Source organism: Nicotiana sylvestris, chromosome 9, assembly GCF_000393655.2.
Source record: "Nicotiana sylvestris chromosome 9, ASM39365v2, whole genome shotgun sequence".
In the NCBI taxonomy this organism is placed as follows: domain Eukaryota; kingdom Viridiplantae; phylum Streptophyta; class Magnoliopsida; order Solanales; family Solanaceae; genus Nicotiana; species Nicotiana sylvestris.
In genome coordinates, this window is record NC_091065.1 from 153257732 (window position 1) to 153278298 (window position 20567).

The 20567-nt window shown below is 37.0% G+C and overlaps 2 protein-coding genes and 1 long non-coding RNA gene across 3 annotated transcripts; 1 reads left to right on the plus strand and 2 right to left on the minus strand.

The window, feature by feature from the left end:
- Positions 1–783: 783 nt before the first annotated feature.
- Positions 784–2040, minus strand: LOC104236428 (uncharacterized). The gene is made up of 3 exons (XR_011402434.1): positions 1906–2040; positions 1409–1477; positions 784–1134 (listed from the first exon to the last, which is right to left on the minus strand). It is a non-coding gene; the product is annotated as an uncharacterized lncRNA (long non-coding RNA).
- Positions 2041–9440: 7400 nt separating this feature from the next.
- Positions 9441–11163, minus strand: LOC138878441 (uncharacterized). The gene is made up of 5 exons (XM_070158119.1): positions 10707–11163; positions 10432–10658; positions 9971–10181; positions 9616–9824; positions 9441–9467 (listed from the first exon to the last, which is right to left on the minus strand). Exons 1-5 carry the CDS (start codon positions 11161–11163, stop codon positions 9441–9443), a joined length of 1131 nt encoding a protein of 376 aa, XP_070014220.1.
- A 2395-nt stretch (positions 11164–13558) lies between these two features.
- Positions 13559–19547, plus strand: LOC104236427 (probable inactive ATP-dependent zinc metalloprotease FTSHI 3, chloroplastic). The gene is made up of 4 exons (XM_009790344.2): positions 13559–14973; positions 16459–16782; positions 17519–17819; positions 19061–19547. Exons 1-4 carry the CDS (start codon positions 13744–13746, stop codon positions 19258–19260), a joined length of 2055 nt encoding a protein of 684 aa, XP_009788646.1. The 5' UTR covers positions 13559–13743; the 3' UTR covers positions 19261–19547.
- The last annotated feature ends 1020 nt before the right edge of the window (positions 19548–20567 follow it).

Here is a 20567-nt window from a genome sequence, read left to right on the forward strand (position 1 = left end):
GACAAGGTTATTTTTCACTTTAAAATAGATTTGAATAATTAGAGGCATATGAAAATATTTTTTGATTTTCCATTTAGCGATAAAACTGAGATCACTAGATGATTGATATTTGAAAAATATTGTCTTCATCATGAATGTTGTCTAAATCATGACAATCAACCCGATATTGATAGTTTATATTTATTTCCTGAATTAAAAATATTAAGAAAAATAGTAGAATTAGAAGAATACTCAATCAAATAAAAAGATTTGATTATTTTTCAAATGCCTATATTACTTATAGAATAATGTTAATAACTCCTATTACCGTTGCTTCAGCTGAAAAAAGTGTTTCAAAATTAAAACTAATAAAACTTTACCTAAGATCAACAATGTCTCAAAGATATTAAATGAATTGGCTATATTGTCACCTTAGAAAGGCTTATTAGGAGAAATTGATTATAAAAAATTAATAATAACTTTGCATCTAAAAAAGTTAGAAAAATAGATTTCAAATAAAAATAAAATATTTTTTATTAATAAAAATAGTTAGGGCCCCTTATAAAGTTTGACTTTAGGCCACCAACTTGGCCGGACCGCCCCTGTGTTTGAGACAGGCATCGAACTATCATGTCGAAAACTTCTAATTCCCTAAAATAAAAAGGAATATTACTGATACAAATTATTTATTATTTCTATCAGGTTGTCGCTATAATATTGAGAAAAGTTTGTAGTAGTAATATTTTGTGAAAGTCAGATAATCTGGTCTTAAAAAGCAGAGGAAAGTACAGTAAAGCCAGTACATCCAAGTGAATTTGGATAACATTTATATACTGCAAGTGTTCAAATGCATGTAGGGAAACTACTTATAAGAAACAAACATTATTACAATAATATATTATTGAGGCGCAGTCTCACGTCCTTAGCTTTGAACTGAGTATACTCGCTCACTTCCTATAATTCATAAACATAGAACCTCTCAATAAATAATTCAAACCTAAGAAGCAAAAATTGGTAGCCTAAAATAAGAAGAAATAAGATCTTCATAAACTATAACATTGTGAAATTCAATGCCATGGTTCATTTGTTTATCCCAGTGGCATTTTTAACGGCGTCAGCTGCTCCTTGTGCAGTGGCCTTCACTTGCTGCCCCATCTATATCAAAATATCACCAAAAATATAACATATTATCTTTTACTAATTATATATATAAGTTTAAATTCCAAAATGTGTTGATGTTATACGATCAATCACTTATAATAAAGCAAATATGTATAATAAACATTACTAATTGGTAACATGTTATCGGTAGGTTAAACTAAAATGATACTATGCTAGTATAAATTTAATTTTACGCTGTTGATGTATATATCTTTAATCCATGATAAATAAGTTTAGATGAATGAGATAATAATAAAAATGGTCAAACCTCTTGCATTGTTTCCTTGGCAGACTGTGCAGCATTCCCAGCTTGTTCCATCAACTGATTACCTTTTTCCTGATATGCATCAAAATATTACAAATGTTATATCCAGGAAGTAGTAACTAAAAACAAATGTTGCATGAAAAGACAGCATTTTTTCTTCTTAGGCATTCGCGTCGGATATGTCTACTAAGAGTGTTCCCTACCAAAATATTACTTTTATTACGCGGACTTAAATGCGAAACATTTGAATAAGAATGAAAGGATCTCAACCATCTCACCACACTATTAATGGTCGAAATAACGTAGAACTATGGTTCGAAATAACGTAGAACTATGCCACAACTTAGGTATGAAATTTCTAAAACTTAGATTGGGACCATCATATATATATATATAGGAGTGTGTATATATATATACATACACACTCCTATAATAACTAGAAATTAAACAGAAAAAAGGAATAAATGCAATGGAAGAGATAGAGGAAGAGCAAAGCAGACCTGGGCTTGGCCCTTGGTCTCGCCAGCTTGGTAGCTAATTTTCTGAGAATTATCCATGATTTGCTTTTGAAGTTGGAAAAACAGAAACAACAAGTAATGATACAATTTAAAACTGAAACTCTTGTTGATCTTACAATTGCTGGATGTGTTTGTTTTAAGAAGACTCTGTAGTATTTATAGATATGAGAACTCATCCAATGCTGACATCTGTAAATCTTGATGGTAAGGTAAGTGGTAAAACACATTCTTGGCCTCAAGACTAGGAGAATTTGAGAAAAAGTCACCTGTCAAAATTTGGGTCGGCATAAAAGAATTTCACACTTCCAAATTCCTTAAAAGATTGCACGAGTAGGTAATGTACGTTGTGGATTTATCCAAACTCAGTAATTTTCATTTAAATCTCATATATGTATTTAAAAATTCACTAGATTATTACAAATAAACAAATTTCGAACTCAATAAATCGAATAATTTGTAGTGGAATTTAGAATTCAATCTTGATAGCTTATATGAGTCCACCAAACTATAGAGTACCAGGTCCTCTATGAGTTTCCATTGAGAACGTTAATGAAACAGTAAGAAAACAAGATAGGGAGTTTTACGTGGAAAAATCCCTGCTCAGGGGGATAAAAAACCACGACCTACACTGGTAGGATTTCATCTTCACTATGAGCAACTTTTAGATTACAACCTATGCAATCTAGGAATTAAACTCTTAATCCCTCACTAACTCGTAATACACCTATTACAAGCCACTTTGCAATACACCTATTACAAAGACTTCAACTCATGACTAACTCTAGTTACGACACAAACACAAAGGGTTTATGGTTTTACAAAGAGATTCCTAAGCAACGCTTCTAGCTAAGCAACTTAGGAATTACAATGAAAAACAATTACAAAGTTACAACTCAACTAAGGACAACAAAATACTAGATTTAGGAACTGGTCCATAGTAGCGTTAAACTTTGTTCTTGATGCACTTGAGAATTGAATGCTCGAATCTGAGAAGGCTTGAATGCTTGGAGTGAATTCTCAAGTGTTCAAGTGATGTTTTGTTGTAATGCTCTTGTTAATACACCTTGGATGACATCACTTGAATGATGTAAGCACTTGGTTGGTCAAAGGGCAAGTGAATGCAGAACTGTGTTGCACTGTTTCTGTGGCAGTCACTTTCCAACTGTACACAGTTGACTTCCGTACTGCTGTCAGGGAAACACAAGGGATCAGATCCTAATGTTGGTTCTCTATCTTCTAAAGTTGCAGCATTTATCATTAGCTGGAGTCATTTGATTAGCAATGTATACTAAGTGTGTCAGGTTCCCTATCTGGTTCTTGACAGTAAGTTTGTTAGATCATCAAAACATAAAGCTAAGACATTGAAAACCCATCATTTTCCCCCATTTTGATGATGACAAACTTAGACATTGATAACATATTTTTAGAACAGAAATAACCAGATGAAGCAACAGGAACTTCACAAGTTCCCCCTGACTTTATGCTTCCCGCTTAATCAGATCCTAGTTTTAATTACACTTCCCCCTTTTGGCATCATTAAAAATACACAAGCAGGCAATCAACATAAAGAAGTTTAGCCTAGCTAACTCATGCCACATATGTGCACACAACATGATAGAAAAGAGAAACAGAGAACAAAAGAATTTAGATAGCAAAAGAGAATAGTTTTTATATAAAAAACATATGCCTTTGCTATATAGCAAAGGCAAAGATTGGACTGTTGTCATCGGGAGCAGTACAGGTACATCCCATCCACATCAAAATAAAAGAAACAAAAACAACTGCCAAAGCATTAAAATAAGAACAGAAAATCCAGAAACTGATCACTGAAAGGGGTTGTTTAGGGGGCACTAGGAGTAGAGGGCTTGTAAGTTGCAACAAGGGTCTGGAGAACTAGATTTATTCGGGCATTCGTCGACGTTTGCTCGGTGAGCAGTTTCTCTTTCAGGTTCTCCACTTGTGCCCTGAGATCAACATTTTCTTTTGTCAAACGAGCTATCTCCTCATTTGACCCTGGGGCCCCGTGGGCCTGCTGACCTTCCAGGATAGCCTTCCTCCCCCTCAACCTTCGAATCTCCTCAGTTGCGCTGTTTTGAGCATTGATAAGTTGAGAGATGGTTGATGTACTACCTACCCCCCATTTTTCTCGATGCACTCATATTCCTCCAAAGTTGTTTGAGAGAAGGTCTACTTCTCGGTCCCTACTTTGCACTGTCCTAGTGTCACTTTGAAGAACTTAAACACGTGCTTAAGAAGGAACCCATACGGAAGACCATGATTGTCATCCTTGAAAGGTGCCACCTTCTGTATATGTTCAGTCATGATGGCAGGCAAGCTCACAGGTGTAAATCCATCCAGTGCCTCCATCAGATACAAGTCAGACCTGAAAGTCATGGACCTCCTCTCAACACGGGGTAGAAGAACCTTGTTCACCAGCTCGAAGAGCAACTAATAAATAGGGAGCAGTGCCTTCTTGTGAACCCGTTCCCCTATCTGGTTTGCATTATCCTTCACGTTAGCATTTCTGAAGTTTGACCCGCATACATCCTTCACTGTAGACACACCAACCGTAAGGACCTTCAGAATATCCCTAAGAAGACCCATATCAAACACGATATCCACCCCATTAACCAAGGCACAAATGTGATCAGTATCAGTAGGAAAGAGGTTGGCATAGAAGCTTTGAACCTCATCCTCATACACCTTGGGTGCATCCATTTGGAATAAATGCCCCCACCGTTGAAACTCAACCATCTCAATTACTTGTCTCATGCCAGCCATATCAGAAATGCTAGGTCAAAAATGCGACCCAATAAGACCTTTTGGTGCCTCAATCATTCTGTAGCAGACCTAGTCTCATTTCTCACTTTCTTTGGAACCAGGTTCCTTTACAGGTTCCAACTTTCTCTTCCAAACTTCACAACACTTGATTTTGCTTTTCCACTAGTCTTTACCAAAACATCCTCATCAGAAATTGATGGTTCACTCACAATATTTTTCAACTTTGAACTGGGGGTTGTAACATTCTCTACTGAAGCAAATTGCTGCTTCTTCTGAGACCTTTTCACCAATGAACTGGGTTCCTCTGTTGCTTCCTCATCCACTTCTACCACAGGGACACTCTTATCACATACTACTTCACCATTTTTCACCAACCTCTTCTTTTTCTTCTTACTGCTCCTTTTGCTCTTTTGGAGGGTAGACTCATAAGCCTTTTTTTCTTTCAACCTAGTAGTAGGTCGCTTGGTAGAAGACTCAGGAGTGATTACTGGCCTTCGCTTGATAATAAATGCATCTAGAGCAATGTTGTCTTGATCTTCTTCATCAGTAGACCTCATTTTAGAAACTAGAATTTCCAAGGGCTCAACATCAAAGTGTGGAGAAGGTGCAGGAGCAAAACTGACCTGGGAGTGGGATCCTTGACCTATTTTCTCCGGAGAGGGGTCAGGTCCTTCACGAGAAGTTCCAGTAGTTTTTGCTAGTGTAGAGCTTTCAACCAGCACTATGGCTCCTTCTTCCACTAACTCATGTGTCTCATTCCTCTGAGACTTGGGTATACCAGAAACTACCTTATGCACTATTCCATCTGTAAATACAACAAAAATAGTTGTGACAGTTTTCTCCTCTAGAGACTCCATGGACACCACAAAATCTAAAGCAACAATGGCAGAAGGTTGATCAACCCTAGCGCCTGAAACCTCTACAAACTTTGGAGCTTTACCCTATTCTCCACTTTTGCCTTGGTCGGTGAGGATATTAGACGATAGAGACGAAGGATCATTGATTTTTGGGGTTTTTGAGTCCTTATCATTTGGAAGGAGAGAGAGGTTTGAGATAGTCGCATTAGAATTGGAGAGTGAAAGGAAATCTGGGTTGGAAGTGGTTTCAGTGGTTAAAACTGGAATGGTGATAGAGGATTCATCAGGGACGGAGTATTCAAAGGTTTTCTTTGGGTTAGTGTCAACTGGAGAAGGGATTTTGGACTGATTGTCAGCCATTGAAGAGATAAAGTTGAGAATTTTTGGAGAAGGTCTAATGAGAGAAATATGATCGGTCAAGAGAAGAGAGGGTTTTAATGAGGGAAGATAATTATGAGGGAGAGAGATATAAATTGATTCTGAAATGGCGGTAGTGTGTGGGGAGTTGCAACGTTTTAGAGGGAGATGAAAGGATTTGAAATGAAAAGACATAACAACAGAGTCTGAAAAGGGGGATGACATGGCAGTTGATATTTGCACATTTTTAAAGATGTGTATTAAAGAATGCACAGGATTACTAACCTTTGGTACAAGAACTAGGTTCTTGACCTGTTTTTGAAAATTTCAATCCTCTTTTACCATCCATGCAATGCATCTACAGCTTCTATAATCATCATTCGTGTCTACCTACAATGGTATTGAAGTGAGTTAGACTTGGCCAGAAAACACTTTAGTTAATATTACCCGAAGGTGACTTTCATAGCCACTGATGGGAATCAGGTTCTCAATTAGGCTTCAATAGCCCCAGCTTCACCCTATTTCTTTCAAAATGCTCCCTACTCAATGCTTTGGTGAAGATATCTGCAATTTGTTCTTCTGTACTGTAGAACTTCATACAGATAAGCATTTTCTCTACATTGACCCTCAGAAAATGATGTCTCACATCAATGTGCTTGGTTCTTTTATGTTGAACTAGATTCTTGGCCATGTTGAGTGCACTGGTGTTATCACATAGAAGAGGCACACAGTTAGTAAACACCAAAATCTTCCAACTGTTGTTTGATCCATAGGAACCGAGCACAGCAAGAAGCTGCATCTATATATTCTGCTTCAGCTGTTGAAAGAGCCACTGAGTTTTGCTTCCTTGTGCCCCATGAGATGAGACATGATCCAAGAAAGTGAGCCATTCCAGAAGTACTTGTCCTGTCCACAAGATAACCTGTATAGTCAGCATCAGCATACCCAATAAGATTAAAATTGTCATCTGAGGGATAGTACTAGACCAGGTCTTGTGTTCCCTTAAGATATCTCAAAATTCTTTTGGCAGCCTTCAGATGAGATTCCTTGGGATTTGACTAAAATCTTGCACATAGCCCCACACTAAAGACAATATCAAGTTTGCTGGTAGTGAGGTAGAGAAGAGACCCAATAATGCCTCTATACATAGTTTGATTCACAGGAGATCTAGACTCATCCATGTCCAGTCGGTAGCCGTTATAATGGGAGTGTCTATCGCTTTTGATGCTTCCATATCAAACCTTTTCAAGAGCTCCTTGATGTATTTCTTCTTGCAAATGAATGTACCCTTTGTGGACTGCTTCACTTGAAAACCCAAGAAGAAATTCAACTCACTCATCATGTTCATTTCAAACTCACTTCCCATGAGTTTTGCAAATTCTTCACACAGTGAATTAGCTGTTGCCCCAAAAATGATATCATCAACATATACCTGAACAATGAGCAGGTTCCTCCCCCGTTTCTTTAGGAACAAGGTGTTGTCAATTTGTCCTTTTGTAAAACCGTTTTCTAAGTGGAACTTTGATACCCTTTCATACCAAGCTCGAGGAACTTGCTTCAACCCATACAATGCCTTGTCCAGTTTAAACACATATTTAGGGTGTTCATGACATTCAAACCCTGGAGGTTGCTTTACATAGACTTCTTCCTTAAGAAGTCCATTCAGAAATACACTTTTGACATCCATTTGGAACAAAGTGAATTCCATATAAGATGCAAAAGTGATTAGGATTCTAATAGCTTTCATGCGAGCAACCGGAGCAAACGTCTCATCATAATCAATTCCTTCCTCCTGATTGTAACCTTGAACCACTAGCCTAGCCCTTGTAGTGTATCCATGTTCATCAAGCTTATTCATGAATACCCACCTGGTTCCTATGATGGTTCGATCTGAGGGTCTAGGTACCAGGTGCCATACATTGTTCCTTTCGAACTGATGCAACTCATCTTGCATGGCTGTAATATAGTCTGCATCCTTGATGTTTTTGGGTTCTATTTGGGAAATAAAGGCTGAGAAGGCAAGTGAATTTCTGGCTTTTGATCAAGCTTATTCTATTTGGGTTCTATTTGCATCAACCACTCTTTCTTCAGCTTTAGTGGTTGTAATTGTGGTACCTGGTTCCCTTGAGGAAGAAGCTGCATTGTCTCCGCTTGGCTCATTCACTTGACTCATCATGTCTGCCTTTCCATTTGTCATGTCGATGACTTCACCTGGTACCAGTAAGGGTTCACCATCTTGATCATCCTTGTTGATTTTCTCACAGGAGGGATAGGACTCGTAAAAGATTACGTGAACACTTTCCTCAACACACTGAGTCCGCTTGTTGTATATCTTATAGGCTTTGCTTTGAGAAGAATACCCCAGAAAGATTCTTCATCACTCTTGGCATCAAATTTACCAAGCTGATCCTTTCCATTGTTAAGAACATAACATTTGCACCCAAATGTTCCTAGGTGAGTCCGCTTGGGTTTCCTTCCATTTAGCAACTCATATGGAGTTTTGTTTAGGAGAGATCTAATCATGCACTTGTTCACCGAGTAGCAGGCAGTGTTGACAGCTTCAGCCCAGAAGTTCTTTGCAATCCCACTGTCGATCAACATTGTTCTTGCCATTTCCTTAAGAGTTCTATTTTTCCTTTCCACAACTCCATTTTGCTGGGGAGTTCTTGGGGTTGAGAAGTTGTGGGCAATGCCATATTCATTATAGAATTCATCAAATTTGGCATTGTCAAATTCTGTTCCATGATCTGATCTAATGCATGCTACTTTGGACTCCATCTTCACCTGGATTTTCTTCACAAAGGCCACGAATACCTCAAAAGTTTCATCTTTTGTTCTTAGAAATAGAGTCTAAGTGAATCTGGAGAAGTCATCACTATCACAAAGATGTATCTTTTTCCTCCCCTGCTTTGCACTCTCATAGGGCCACACATATCCATGTGAAGGAAATCAAGTGGTTTTGAGGTGCTGACATCTTTCTTTGACTTGAATGAGGACTTCACATGCAACCCTCTAGCACAAGCATCACAAACTTAGTGTTCTTTGAACTTTGACATGGGCAAACCACGAACCAGGTCCTTCTAAATTAGTTTGTTTAGAAGAGAGAAACTTGTGTGCCCTGGTATTCTGTGCTAGAGTTCAGCATCATCATCAACAGCTTTCAAGCAACTCAGATCATCACTTTGTATAGACTAGAAATTAGAAACATAGATGTTCTTGTATCTTTTGGCTATAAGTACCACTTCACCAGTTACCAGATTCATAACTCTTCTAGGACAAGAACTCCACCTTATTTCCTTTATCACAAATCTAAGAGACACTCAAGAGACTGTACTTAAGATCATTGACATAGTAAACATTCTCAATTGAGTGAGTGAGTGATTTCCCGACTTTTCCAACTCCAAGAATGTACCCCTTTTTCCCATTGCCAAAGGATACACTCCCTCCTTGTAGGGCTTTTAGTGAAAGAAAGTCCATGGTGTTCCCATTCATGTGCTTTGAACATCCACTATCCATGAACCATTATTGACTGCTTCCTTTCACTATTCCCTGCACAAGGAAATTAAGAATTAGTTTTAGGAACCCAAAGAAGTTTGGGTCCTTCGTAGTAGGCAAGAGGATGAATAAAAATTCTCTTAGTCCATGCACGTAACATGCGTTTTTTATAGGTGGCACCTGGTCGCTTTTTAGTAGTTACCTTTTCAGCAAACACTTTATTTTTCTGAATAGACTGCACCCTGGCTTGGCAATTTTTCTTGAAATGTCCATTGTTCCCACAGTGGGTACACAACCAGTTATTCGGTACAGTAACATACTTACTATGGGGGTTATAAGGAGTTTTCTCCCTTTGAAACCCTATTCCTTGCTTGTTCCCACCACTATTAACATATATGGCAGTAATAGCTTCTGAGGACCAGGTCAACTTAAGAGACTTTTCAAGATCTTTTTTACTCTTTCCAGTTCAGTTTGGAGATGCTTGTTTTTCTCAATTTCAACACACAAGCTAGTTTTCACAACTTTCAACTTGTTTTCAAGCCTAATGTGTGCCTCACTGGCTACCTCTTTTCCTTTCTCAGAATTTCCAGGTCTAGACTCAGTTCCTAGTCCCTCTATAATTTCCCTCAGGTCTGCAATCACTATTAAGAGATCATCTCTCTCCTCCTCAATTTCAGTCACTCTCTTCACTAAGGTCTCTTTTTCTTTACTAAAATTTTCAATGGTTTCCTTATAGTCAACAACTACAACCACCAAGTCATCTCTTTCCTGTTCTATACTAGCAATTTTTTCAGTTAAAACCAATTTTTCATCTTCCAAATTGCTTATAGTTTCTTTCAGGTCAACTACACACACTACCAAATCATCTCTTATTTGTTCAGCTTATCTTAGTTCTAAGGTCAAGGCATCCTTATCCTCCATAAGACTATGATAGGAATCAATTAATACACTAGCTAATGACATGAGTTTCTTAGGGGAGTAGAATTTCAAGATTTCTCTAAAAATCCCTGAAGTTTACCTCATTGTTGTCATCATTTTCATCATCATCTGATTGAGACATCAAAGCAAACATTGAATCATATTCATTTTCTTCACTTTCAACTGCCATCATGGAACTATCACCTGCATCAGTTTCTTCTTCAGACTCACTAGAGAAATCTCCCCATGTTGTAAGACCCTGTTTCACCACATTGGCAGTAGATCTCTTCCTTTTGAAGTGCTTGTCAGGAACCGAATTCCTCTTCGCTGCTTTATCAGGGTTGTATATGGAGTGTTCTTACTTCATGAGAGGACAATCTTTAATGAAGTGCCCTGGCTTTCCACATTTGTGACAGAGATCATAGTTCTTCGGTCTGCTAGAGTTGCCCCTTTTTAGTATTCCTCTATTTTTTCTGACCATCTTCTGAAACCTTTTTGGTAAGTAAGCCATGTCACTGTCCTTTTCACTTGAGTCATTGCTTTCAGATTTGAGTACCATGTTCTTTTCCTTCTTTGGTTCTCTTCTTTCACTGTCTATCTTCCTCTTCATCTCGTAGGTTTTCAGATTTCCAACCAGCTCGTCTATGGTCAGCTCCTGCAGGTCCTTTGCTTCAGTAATAACATTCACTTTACTCTCCCATGAACTAGGCAGAATACTAAGGATCTTCCGCACGAGCTTGTTCCTAGGAATGACTTCACAAAGTGAGTGTAACTCATTTATGATGGAAGTGAATCTTGTGTGCATATCTTGAATAGATTCATCGTCTTTCATCCTAAAGAGTTCATACTCGGCGGTGAGCATATCAATCTTGGATTGCTTTACTTGAGTGGTTCCTTCATGTGCTGTTTACAAAGCTTCCCATATCTCCTTGGAAGTTTCACAAGTAGAGATCCTATTGTATTCATCAGGTCCTATTCCAAACACCAAAATTTTTTTGGCACAAAAATTTTTCACCACAGCTTTCCGGTCTGCGTCAGGTTATTCTTTTCTGGTCTTTGGCATCGTCAATGGAAGATCTCCGACGTTCTTCGTTGGGATATAAGGACCATCACATATGACATCCCATATCTCAGAATCTTCAGCCATGATAAAATCATGCATTCTTGTCTTCCACCACCCATTGTATTACCCATTAAACCTGGGTGGTCTATATGTAGATTGACCTTCTTCAAAATTTGGTAGAGCAACCATAAGGATCCTTCCTAGGTGTTAACCTGATAGGAGGAACCTACTCTGATATCAATTGATAGTTTATATGAGTCAACCAAACTATAGAGTACCAGGTTCTCTATGAGTTTCCACTGAGAACGTTAATGAAATAGTAAAAAAATAAGACAGGGAGTATTACGTGGAAAAATCCCTGCTCAAGGGGATAAAAAGCCACGACCTACACTGGCAGGATTTCAACTTCACTATGAGCAACTTTTAGATTACAACCTATGCAATCTAGGAATTAAACTCTTAATCCCTCACTAACTCATAATACACCTATTACAAGCCACTTTGCAATACACTTATTACAAAGACTTCAACTCATGACTAACTCTAGTCACGACACAAACACAAAGGGTTTATGGTTTTACAAAGAGGTTCCTGAGCAACGCTTCTAGCTAAGCAAATTAGGAATTACAATGAAGAACAGTTACAAAGTTACAACTCAGCTAAGGACAACAAAATACTAGATTTAGGAACTGGCCCGTAGTAGCGTTAAGCTTTGTTCTTGATGTACTTGAGAATTGAATGCTCGAATTTGAGAAGGCTTGAATGCTTGGAGTGAATTCTCAAGTTTTCAAGTAATGTTATGTTGTAATGCTCTTGTTAATACATATTGGATGACATCACTTGAATGATGTAAGCACTTGGTTGGTCAAAAGGTAAGTGACTGCAGAACTGTGCTGCACTGTTTCTGTAGCAGTCACTTTCCAGCTGTACACAGTTGACTTTCGTACTGCTGTCAGGGAAACACAAGTGATCAGGTCCTTGTGTTGGTTCTCTATCTTCTAAAGTTGCAGCAGTTCACATTAGCCGGAGTCCGTTGATTAGTAATGTATACCAAGTGTGTCAGGTTCCCTATCTGGTTTTTAACAGTAAGTTTGTTAGATCATCAAAACATAAAACTAAGACATTGAAAACCCATCAAATCTTTAATGTTCAAATCCTTAATTCGCATATGAGTCCTTTCATAAAAAATTACAGTAGTTAGTAATCTGAAAAATAAAGTAGGTCACTTGTTACAACATCTTAGAAGAAAATAATAGTTTAAAAATTTATTACTCTGTTAATATATATAAATTAAATATTTTTCATAAAATCGCATCGCCAACACATAAGATGAGTATGACGGCTAGTTACCACCTAATTATGTAAATTTTTCGAAAAACCGAATTATGTATCTTACACCACTAGTCCAATATAAACTCATTTATGAATTCTTGCAAAAACTGTTTGTTTGAGTTAAATGTTAAACTACGTTATTTTATTACAAGATTAACAAACTCGAGTTTTCAAAATTTGAAAAACAGAAAATCTTGAAAATTTTAATTTTCCCCCTCATAATCCAAGTCAAACAATCACCTTGCACTACTACTCAATGGTAATTGAAAAATAGCCATAGTTTTAAAAGTGATCGAAATTTAACTACTTTTTATATAAAGATAAATCTGAACGAAAATACTGTTCAAAATCCGGAAAATATTTTAGCATATTATATAGGAGTTCCATCATAATATACTGGTCCAGCATAATATGCTGGAAGTTCATATACAGGTGCTCCAATCTCTAGTATATTATGCTGGAACTTTTTGTGCGTTGGAGTTCCATCATAATATGCTAGAAGTTCATACATAGGTGCACCAATCTCCAGTATATTATGCTGGAACTTTCCGTGTGCAGCAAAATAATGACTATTTTTTATTGATTTTATAAATAATGATTATTTTTTAATTATCGATCAAAAAATTGGCTAGCCCGTGTTATTTTCACCTTTGTAAGTCCAGAAAACAAGGCTCATACCGAACAAAGCCCACCATATAATTTTTAGCCCAAATACTCATCATTTAAAAATCTGAAAATATCTAAGGATCCTAGAATTTGGTTCACCTTACCCTCTCATCCTCAAGTATCATAAAAAATAAAATAAAATGAACTACTACAATAAAATTCTGTAAAACCCAAATACTGCTCTTATCTTCCTCCCAAACTTGCTGTATACTGCTAAAGCCTAAAAGGTCTCCACCTTTAACATCAAACTAATCAAAACCAGGTAAATTATTCACATTCTTTGTCAAAAAATCAAATCTTTAGTGTTGGTTCCAAGTTTCATGGAGCAGCTCATGTGCATATTATAGAACAATGGCATCTTTTCCTCTTGTTTCAAATGAAAGATTATTAGTTTCTCACAAGAAATGGCAGCCCCATCTTGGAAAGTTTGAACCTTTAAGTAGATTCAAGAATCAATCTTGCTCATTATCCAATTCTTGTTTTACCTCAAGTTGTGTGCCTTTGTTGGGGTTGAATTATAGATTGTATAAATCTCAATGTAATTACAAGAAATGGATGGTCCATTTTGGAATTTTTGAACCTTTAAAGAGATTCAAGAATCTATCTTGCTCATTTTCCAATTCTTGTTTTGGGTTGAATTATAGGTTCTGTAAATCTCAGAGTAGAATACTACTTTGTAGTACTGGGGTTAGGTCACTGGTAAATGAGAAGGGAGATATAGAAACCCATTTGAACAAAACAGAAAGTAATGATATTCGTAGGAAGTTTTCGTTGAGATTGAGACCAAGGCTAAGATTATTGTCAAGAAGGTTGAAAAGGGTGTCTGTTAAATCTATGTTAAATGATTTTGGCAAGTTTTTGAGGAAGAATACAAGAAGATTGACACTGTCAACTTCAATTTCAGTGGTATTGGGCTTGTGCTATTTGTTTCTTAGATTGACAGCAACACCTTCTCCAAAGGTTGTTCCATATTCAGACTTGATTACTAGTCTTCAGGGAGGGTCTGTAACAAAGGTTCAATTTGAGGAAGGCACGCGGCGTATTTACTACAATACAAACTTCAGTAGTCTTAAGAATGTTCAGACAGGTGAAGCTAGTTCCTTAGTTCCTGCTGAAAGCGCGGCTATTCAGATGGGTGAAGATAGTTCCTTAGTTCCTGTTGAAAGCGCGGCTGTTCAGACAGGTGAAGATAGTTCCTTAGTTCCTGCTGAAAGCGCGACCATAATTGAGGAAAGCAAAGATATAGATAGCAATAAAGGTGGGAGGAGTAAAATGTCAACAGCCCAACCTGTATGGCAGTTTTCTACGAGGAAGATCGATCACGATGAAGGGTATCTTCTTAGTCTAATGAGGGAAAAGGGAACGGCATATGGCTCAGCCCCTCAATCAGCACTTATGTCGATTAGGAGCTTATTGATTACTATCTTAACTTTATGGATTCCTTTGACTCCTTTAATGTGGCTTCTCTATCGTCAACTTTCCGCTGCCAATAGTCCTGCAAAAAAACGAAAACCAAGTAACCAGGTGGTTGGCTTTAATGATGTCGAGGGTGTGGATGCTGCAAAAGTCGAACTTATGGAGGTAAGCAGCTATCATTCTGAACTCCACAGCAACTTTTAAATTTTGTAATTCTGGTGATAGTGAGTTTATTATCTCTCAACTGGCAAGCGTTTTTCCTTCTCTTTTCCCCCCTCCATTGTTGGTTGATTCGATGAGTTGTGATGCATTCAACTAGATGCTAATTCAATACTTTGATTCTGAAGATAAAAGCACACGCTTTTTTGTGTCCAGCAAGTATGACTGGAGTTTAAATAGAGAAAGAACTTAGACTTATGTGAATATGAGCATTCAGAATTGCAACAATTAGTTTCTGATGACATGACTTCTCACAAAAAGAAGTGGCTTCACTCTATGATCAGGCAACCCATTTCCAGTAAGAATGGTCTAAATTGAATTCGCGTGTAAAAACTTAAGTGCAATCTGTAATGAAGAGTTGACTGACTACGTATTGGACATACATGTCGATCCATCTTAACATAGTAATACTAGGGTTACTCAGTTTCAGCCATTTGGCTGACTAACACAATGGGCTTTAGCAGCTCCTTTCTTCGACTGTACAAGAAGTTTTAAAAGTCTTTTAATGCTTCCAACTTGTTTAAACAAAATCCTAGTTCTTTTGGACCAAATTGTCCAAAAGAGATACAGTGACAATGTTCTCCATTGCTTATTGTCTGTAATCTCCAATACATGATTGTTTTCTTCACTTTCCTTGATAACACCAGTGATATGTTAAACGGTGAGAACGAAATGGTCCAGTGCACTAGAAGTAGTCTGTTCCTCTTCACACTCCTTGCACAAGTAGCACCAACTCATAAAAATCCTCCTCTCCTTCTTAAATTGTTTTGCGTTGCGATAGCATGCGCACTGCACCAAGCAAAGAAAATTCTTTTCTTCAGCGGAAGCTTAAACCATTTTGAGCCAGAAACTTCTGACAGTCAAGGAGCAAAACGTAAACACCATGGAAGTACAACAATAGCTAAAATTTAAAATTCCCGTTGTAGGAAATATCATAAAACTTGAATTAGTTTCTTTTTCATACTAGTGCTGCTATATATTGAGAGAAAAGCATACCTGCATATATTCCTACAAACTTCAGCCTTATTGCATGACTAAAGTTTCTACAGATTACTAACTGTAACACTGAGACAAACCATCTCCCTCCCTCCCTCTGTCTCTCTCGCTCTCTCTTCCAACCTTTCTTTGATCCTGACTTTGCTAATGATTAAATGAGTATTCTTAAAGACGTGTAATACACTAGCCTATTAGGTTTATATTGTTGAATTTATTTCCTCAGAAAAGGTGTCCAATTATTTCTCCTCCCATTTAAAGTAAACAGGGTTTTGTGCAGTTCATATGCTATTATTATATCCTTGGAATGATAAGTGAAGAGTGAACCCAAGTAGATTGGTTTCACTTTGCAAGCTAGTAAAGGATCTGTCTTATGTTGCCTAGTACTTCATTTTTATTCCTTATCGGATTCTGAACAATTCATTTTCTTGTTTGTAGATAGTATTGTGTCTGCAAGGAGCTATAAACTTCAGTAAACTAGGGGCGAAGTTACCAAGAGGTGTACTGCTTGTAGGTCCACCTGGCACAGGAAAAACGTTGCTAGCTCGTGCAGTGGCAGGAGAAGCAGGACTACCCTTTTTTTCCGTTTCTGCTAGTGAATTTGTTGAAATGTTTGTTGGAAGAGGAGCAGCTCGCATTAGAGACCTTTTTAGCGTGGCAAGAAAGAATGCTCCATCAATCATTTTTATTGACGAACTTGATGCTGTCGGAGGAAAGCGCGGAAGGAGTTTCAATGATGAAAGAGACCAAACTTTGAATCAGGTAAAACAAAGACTGGGACCTCTATCACCTCTTTGGTGGTGTCACCGTATTTATCTGATGACATCTTGATTGAGTCATAAGTTACCAGTAGTATCCTTCTGCTGTTTGTGCATCGTTAAGTTGGATGTTTAGTATTAACATAGCAAAAGCAGTATAAAGCCATCAGTTTATCGTTACTACTGCAAGTTGACCCACTTTTAGTTATCTTCCCTAATCTTTTTTTCTAAATAAACATTGGGATCGATGTCCTCATTACCCTTCACCTGGGAATACTTTTCATAACCAGTCACGTTTATCATAAAAGTTTCATTGCTATGCTGCCTAGCGACTAATATTTAAGCTGAATTTAGGAATGTTTTTGTCATATCTTTCTTAAATGAGTTTAGTTTATGAATACGGATGATGGTTGGAACTATGACGGACCATTGTACATTATTTTGCGCCTCCTTTTTAACAACAGGTTTTGATGTATATACGCTTGGCTATAAATTTTTTAGTTTTATCAAACCCCTAATTTGCTTTAAAAGACAAATCATTTAGTATTGGAATGAACTGGACTGAAATAGATCGAACTGGATACAGAGGATCCATATAGCGGACTCGAACTAGCTCCTGATTGTCCGTTTGCTCTCAGTGAGGGTGTAGGAATTGAAACATTGCGCTACAAAATTGATATTTTTAATTGTTGGTTATATTATGCATTTGTGGCCCTCAGAAAACCCTTCTGTTTTTCTAGTTGCTTACGGAGATGGATGGCTTTGACTCAGACTTGAACATCATTGTAATTGCTGCAACTAATAGACCAGAAGCTCTGGATCCAGCTTTATGTCGGCCTGGACGTTTCTCCAGGAAAATTTTAGTCGGTGAACCAGATGAAGATGGAAGGAGAAAGATCCTGGCCGTACACTTAAGAGGAGTGCCCCTTGAGGAAGACCTGGAGCTTGTGTGTGACCTGGTTGCATCTCTTACTCAAGGCTTTGTAGGTGCTGACCTTGCTAACATTGTCAACGAAGCTGCTTTACTAGCTGCACGCAGAGGTAAGATTTATACATATTGCACTTATTACCACTGTTTCATTGCATTCAAAAATGCTTAGGGGTCGTTTGGTAGGATACATTAGATAAAATAATGCATTCATTAGCTTTGTGTATTAGTAATGCCTTGTTTGGTACACATTCTGAACCTATGCACTGGTTATGCAAGCATTAGTTATACGCCCTATTTGGTATTATCCTATGCATAAGTAATGCATAGAAAATCATGATATTAACAATGCAACGGTTTTTAATGCATGCATTATCTTAGTTAAAGACAAAATTGTCCTTCACAATTTATGCTTAATTAAAATATGCTATTATATTAATGCAAGTTTGAAATAATCCAAATAGTGAGAAATAAAATTATATCCCTTGTAAATAAATAAATACTTAGCATATTTTCTTTTTTATAAATAAATATTCAGTTTTATACTACAATATAGGTAGACAAATCAAATAATTTTTTAAAAACTTTTTTCATATAAAAACATTCCTCTAGATATGTTTCTTTTAAAAAGACAGAGTGATGGACTAGTTTTGAGGGCATTTTTGTAAACAAACAATTCTTTTAGAAATTGTGCAATGCTTTAATACATCAAACCATACAATGGATAAGAAATATGTTAGCATAACTAATGCAAGCATAACTAATACCGGCATTACTATTACACCCTATTCAGCATTATTCTTATGCACCCTATCAAACGACCCCTTAGTCTCTTGTTGGTTGATTTGTATAGCTAGCTAGTTTATGCATATTATTGTAAATGTGTATAATTGGTAGCTAGCTGTTTTATTTGTGTTACTGTAAATGTGTACCAACTCTAAGCACCGTCCTTCTCCCTCAAAAAAGGAAAAAGAAAAAGTAAAGGAACTATGAAGGAGGGCCAGAAATGGAAGAAAAAGTCAGGAAGTTTTTTGATTGACGAGTATTCTATATCCCCTGCTCACCCCTGCATTAGCAGGGCTGTAATGTTTCTTTATTACAGCCAAGCACTTCTTCCTATATAGTTCCATTTTTTTTATAAGGTAAATATGGTTTCCGTTTATTTAGTACGTGAGGAGCCTTCTTTCTCCCTCAGCTTAAGAATTTTGTTGCCGCTCTTTATGAGATGGTGGAGAACTATGCTTCTTATTCTACCATCAAAGAAAAGACAAATTTGTTCCTTTACCCGACAAGACTGATTGGTGTACTCATAGTTCTAATAGCAATGTTACATATATATATTTATGTTTTACAGGGGCTGATTCTGTCTCAAGGGAAGACATAATGGAATCCATAGAAAGAGCAAAATTTGGGATAAATGACAAGCAATTTAGCCAAGGTACAATAGGCAAGGAACTGGAAAAACTATTCCCCTGGGTTCCTTCTTTCATGAGGAGGAATAATATGAGAAGTGATGCGATGCAAGGACCTTTGGGGTATCAAACACTCAGCTGAAATATATGTTCTTAAGCCTCTTGTTTATATAATGTTTTCTCTACATGATCAAGAGTGTAATCTCGAGATGAGTTTGAGTTTAAATGGCGAATCATATGGTCAGTAAGGATTCATATAGCCGATCCCAACTTGTTTGGGATTCAGGCGCAGTTGTTGTATCATGTGGAAATTTATAGATGAAATTTTTTTGGCTGCTGTTAACAGAGGCATAGTTGTTGCATTAGGACGTCGCCATAATGTTTCGGGACTACTACAATATTGTTATAATTTGGAAATTTTATACTCAACCATAATCATCCAAGTAGATCTGAGCACTGTTTTATGGTGGATGAACTAATATGAAATTTGTGAGCTTGGTTGATCAGTTACCTAAGTTGAATATATCCCTTTCTGCTAGGAAATTATATTGACATTTATGAACATGAACTTTGATCATTTTCTTTTCCCAGCAAGTGCAATCTCTTTTTATTTTCTTTTCCCTATGCTAAGTGTTAACTTGAAAATTGTCATTGAGATATTTATAGGCAACAAATGGGTCCTTTCAAATATTAGCATGAAAAGTTCTGTTTCTTTTCTGAAAGTAACACTACCCATCCAGGAAAAAATTATTCAGGCATATAATTTGTGTTCATTGGTAGTCTTAATAATGATTTGGTTTTGCTTTAGATTATTGAGGCAGTTCCCTGTTGTTTGCATTGCCAATGCAAAAGGGTCTAAACTACCCCTATAATTTGCCAAATGGTTTACAAATATCCTCTGTCCATTTATCCGTCTGAAAAAGCACACGACATTAATTCTATTAACAAAAATACACTCGCGTCTAACAGCAGAATTGGTGGGTTTTTCATTAAATGACGTGGTAATTTTTAACTGGGCCACGTAGCATTATTGACCAAAAATCAAACATGGGTCTTATTTTTACCCATTTACCTGGTCCGAACCTATGGCATAAAGTAATAATAAGCTGGGTTAATGCAGCCTTTTTGACCCGAAAAACAGATCATAGAAACATCAAATTTCATTGATTATTACTCTCTAACTTTCCTAAAATTCTCACTCATTTCATCATCAATCTCATCAAGCAATAGAATCACAGTCTGAAACCTATGAACCACAAGCCATTCATTATAAGACAAAAATATTTGGATAGCAATTTCAATCCCATTAACAAATCCAATTAGCATACTATACACACACACACACACACACGAGAATATATATATATATATATATATATATACACACACACACACACGAGAATTGATTTTGTATCCAACAATTAGCAAACTATAAACTACCATCAAAGG

Bases quoted from the DNA above. Each gene is read 5' to 3' on its own strand.
- LOC138878441 (XM_070158119.1), bottom strand. From the start codon at position 11,163: ATGAAAGACGATGAATCTATTCAAGATATGCACACAAGATTCACTTCC. The intron at 10,659-10,706 runs GTCCTCTCATGA...CTGATAAAGCAG, and splicing joins AGGGCACTTCATTAAAGATT to CGAAGAGGAATTCGGTTCCT. The intron at 9,825-9,970 runs GTGAGGCACACA...CCTGGTCCTCAG, and splicing joins GAAAGGAAAAGAGGTAGCCA to AAGCTATTACTGCCATATAT.
- LOC104236427 (XM_009790344.2), top strand. From the start codon at position 13,744: ATGGCATCTTTTCCTCTTGTTTCAAATGAAAGATTATTAGTTTCTCAC. The intron at 14,974-16,458 runs GTAAGCAGCTAT...TCTTGTTTGTAG, and splicing joins CAAAAGTCGAACTTATGGAG to ATAGTATTGTGTCTGCAAGG. The intron at 16,783-17,518 runs GTAAAACAAAGA...CTGTTTTTCTAG, and splicing joins GAGACCAAACTTTGAATCAG to TTGCTTACGGAGATGGATGG.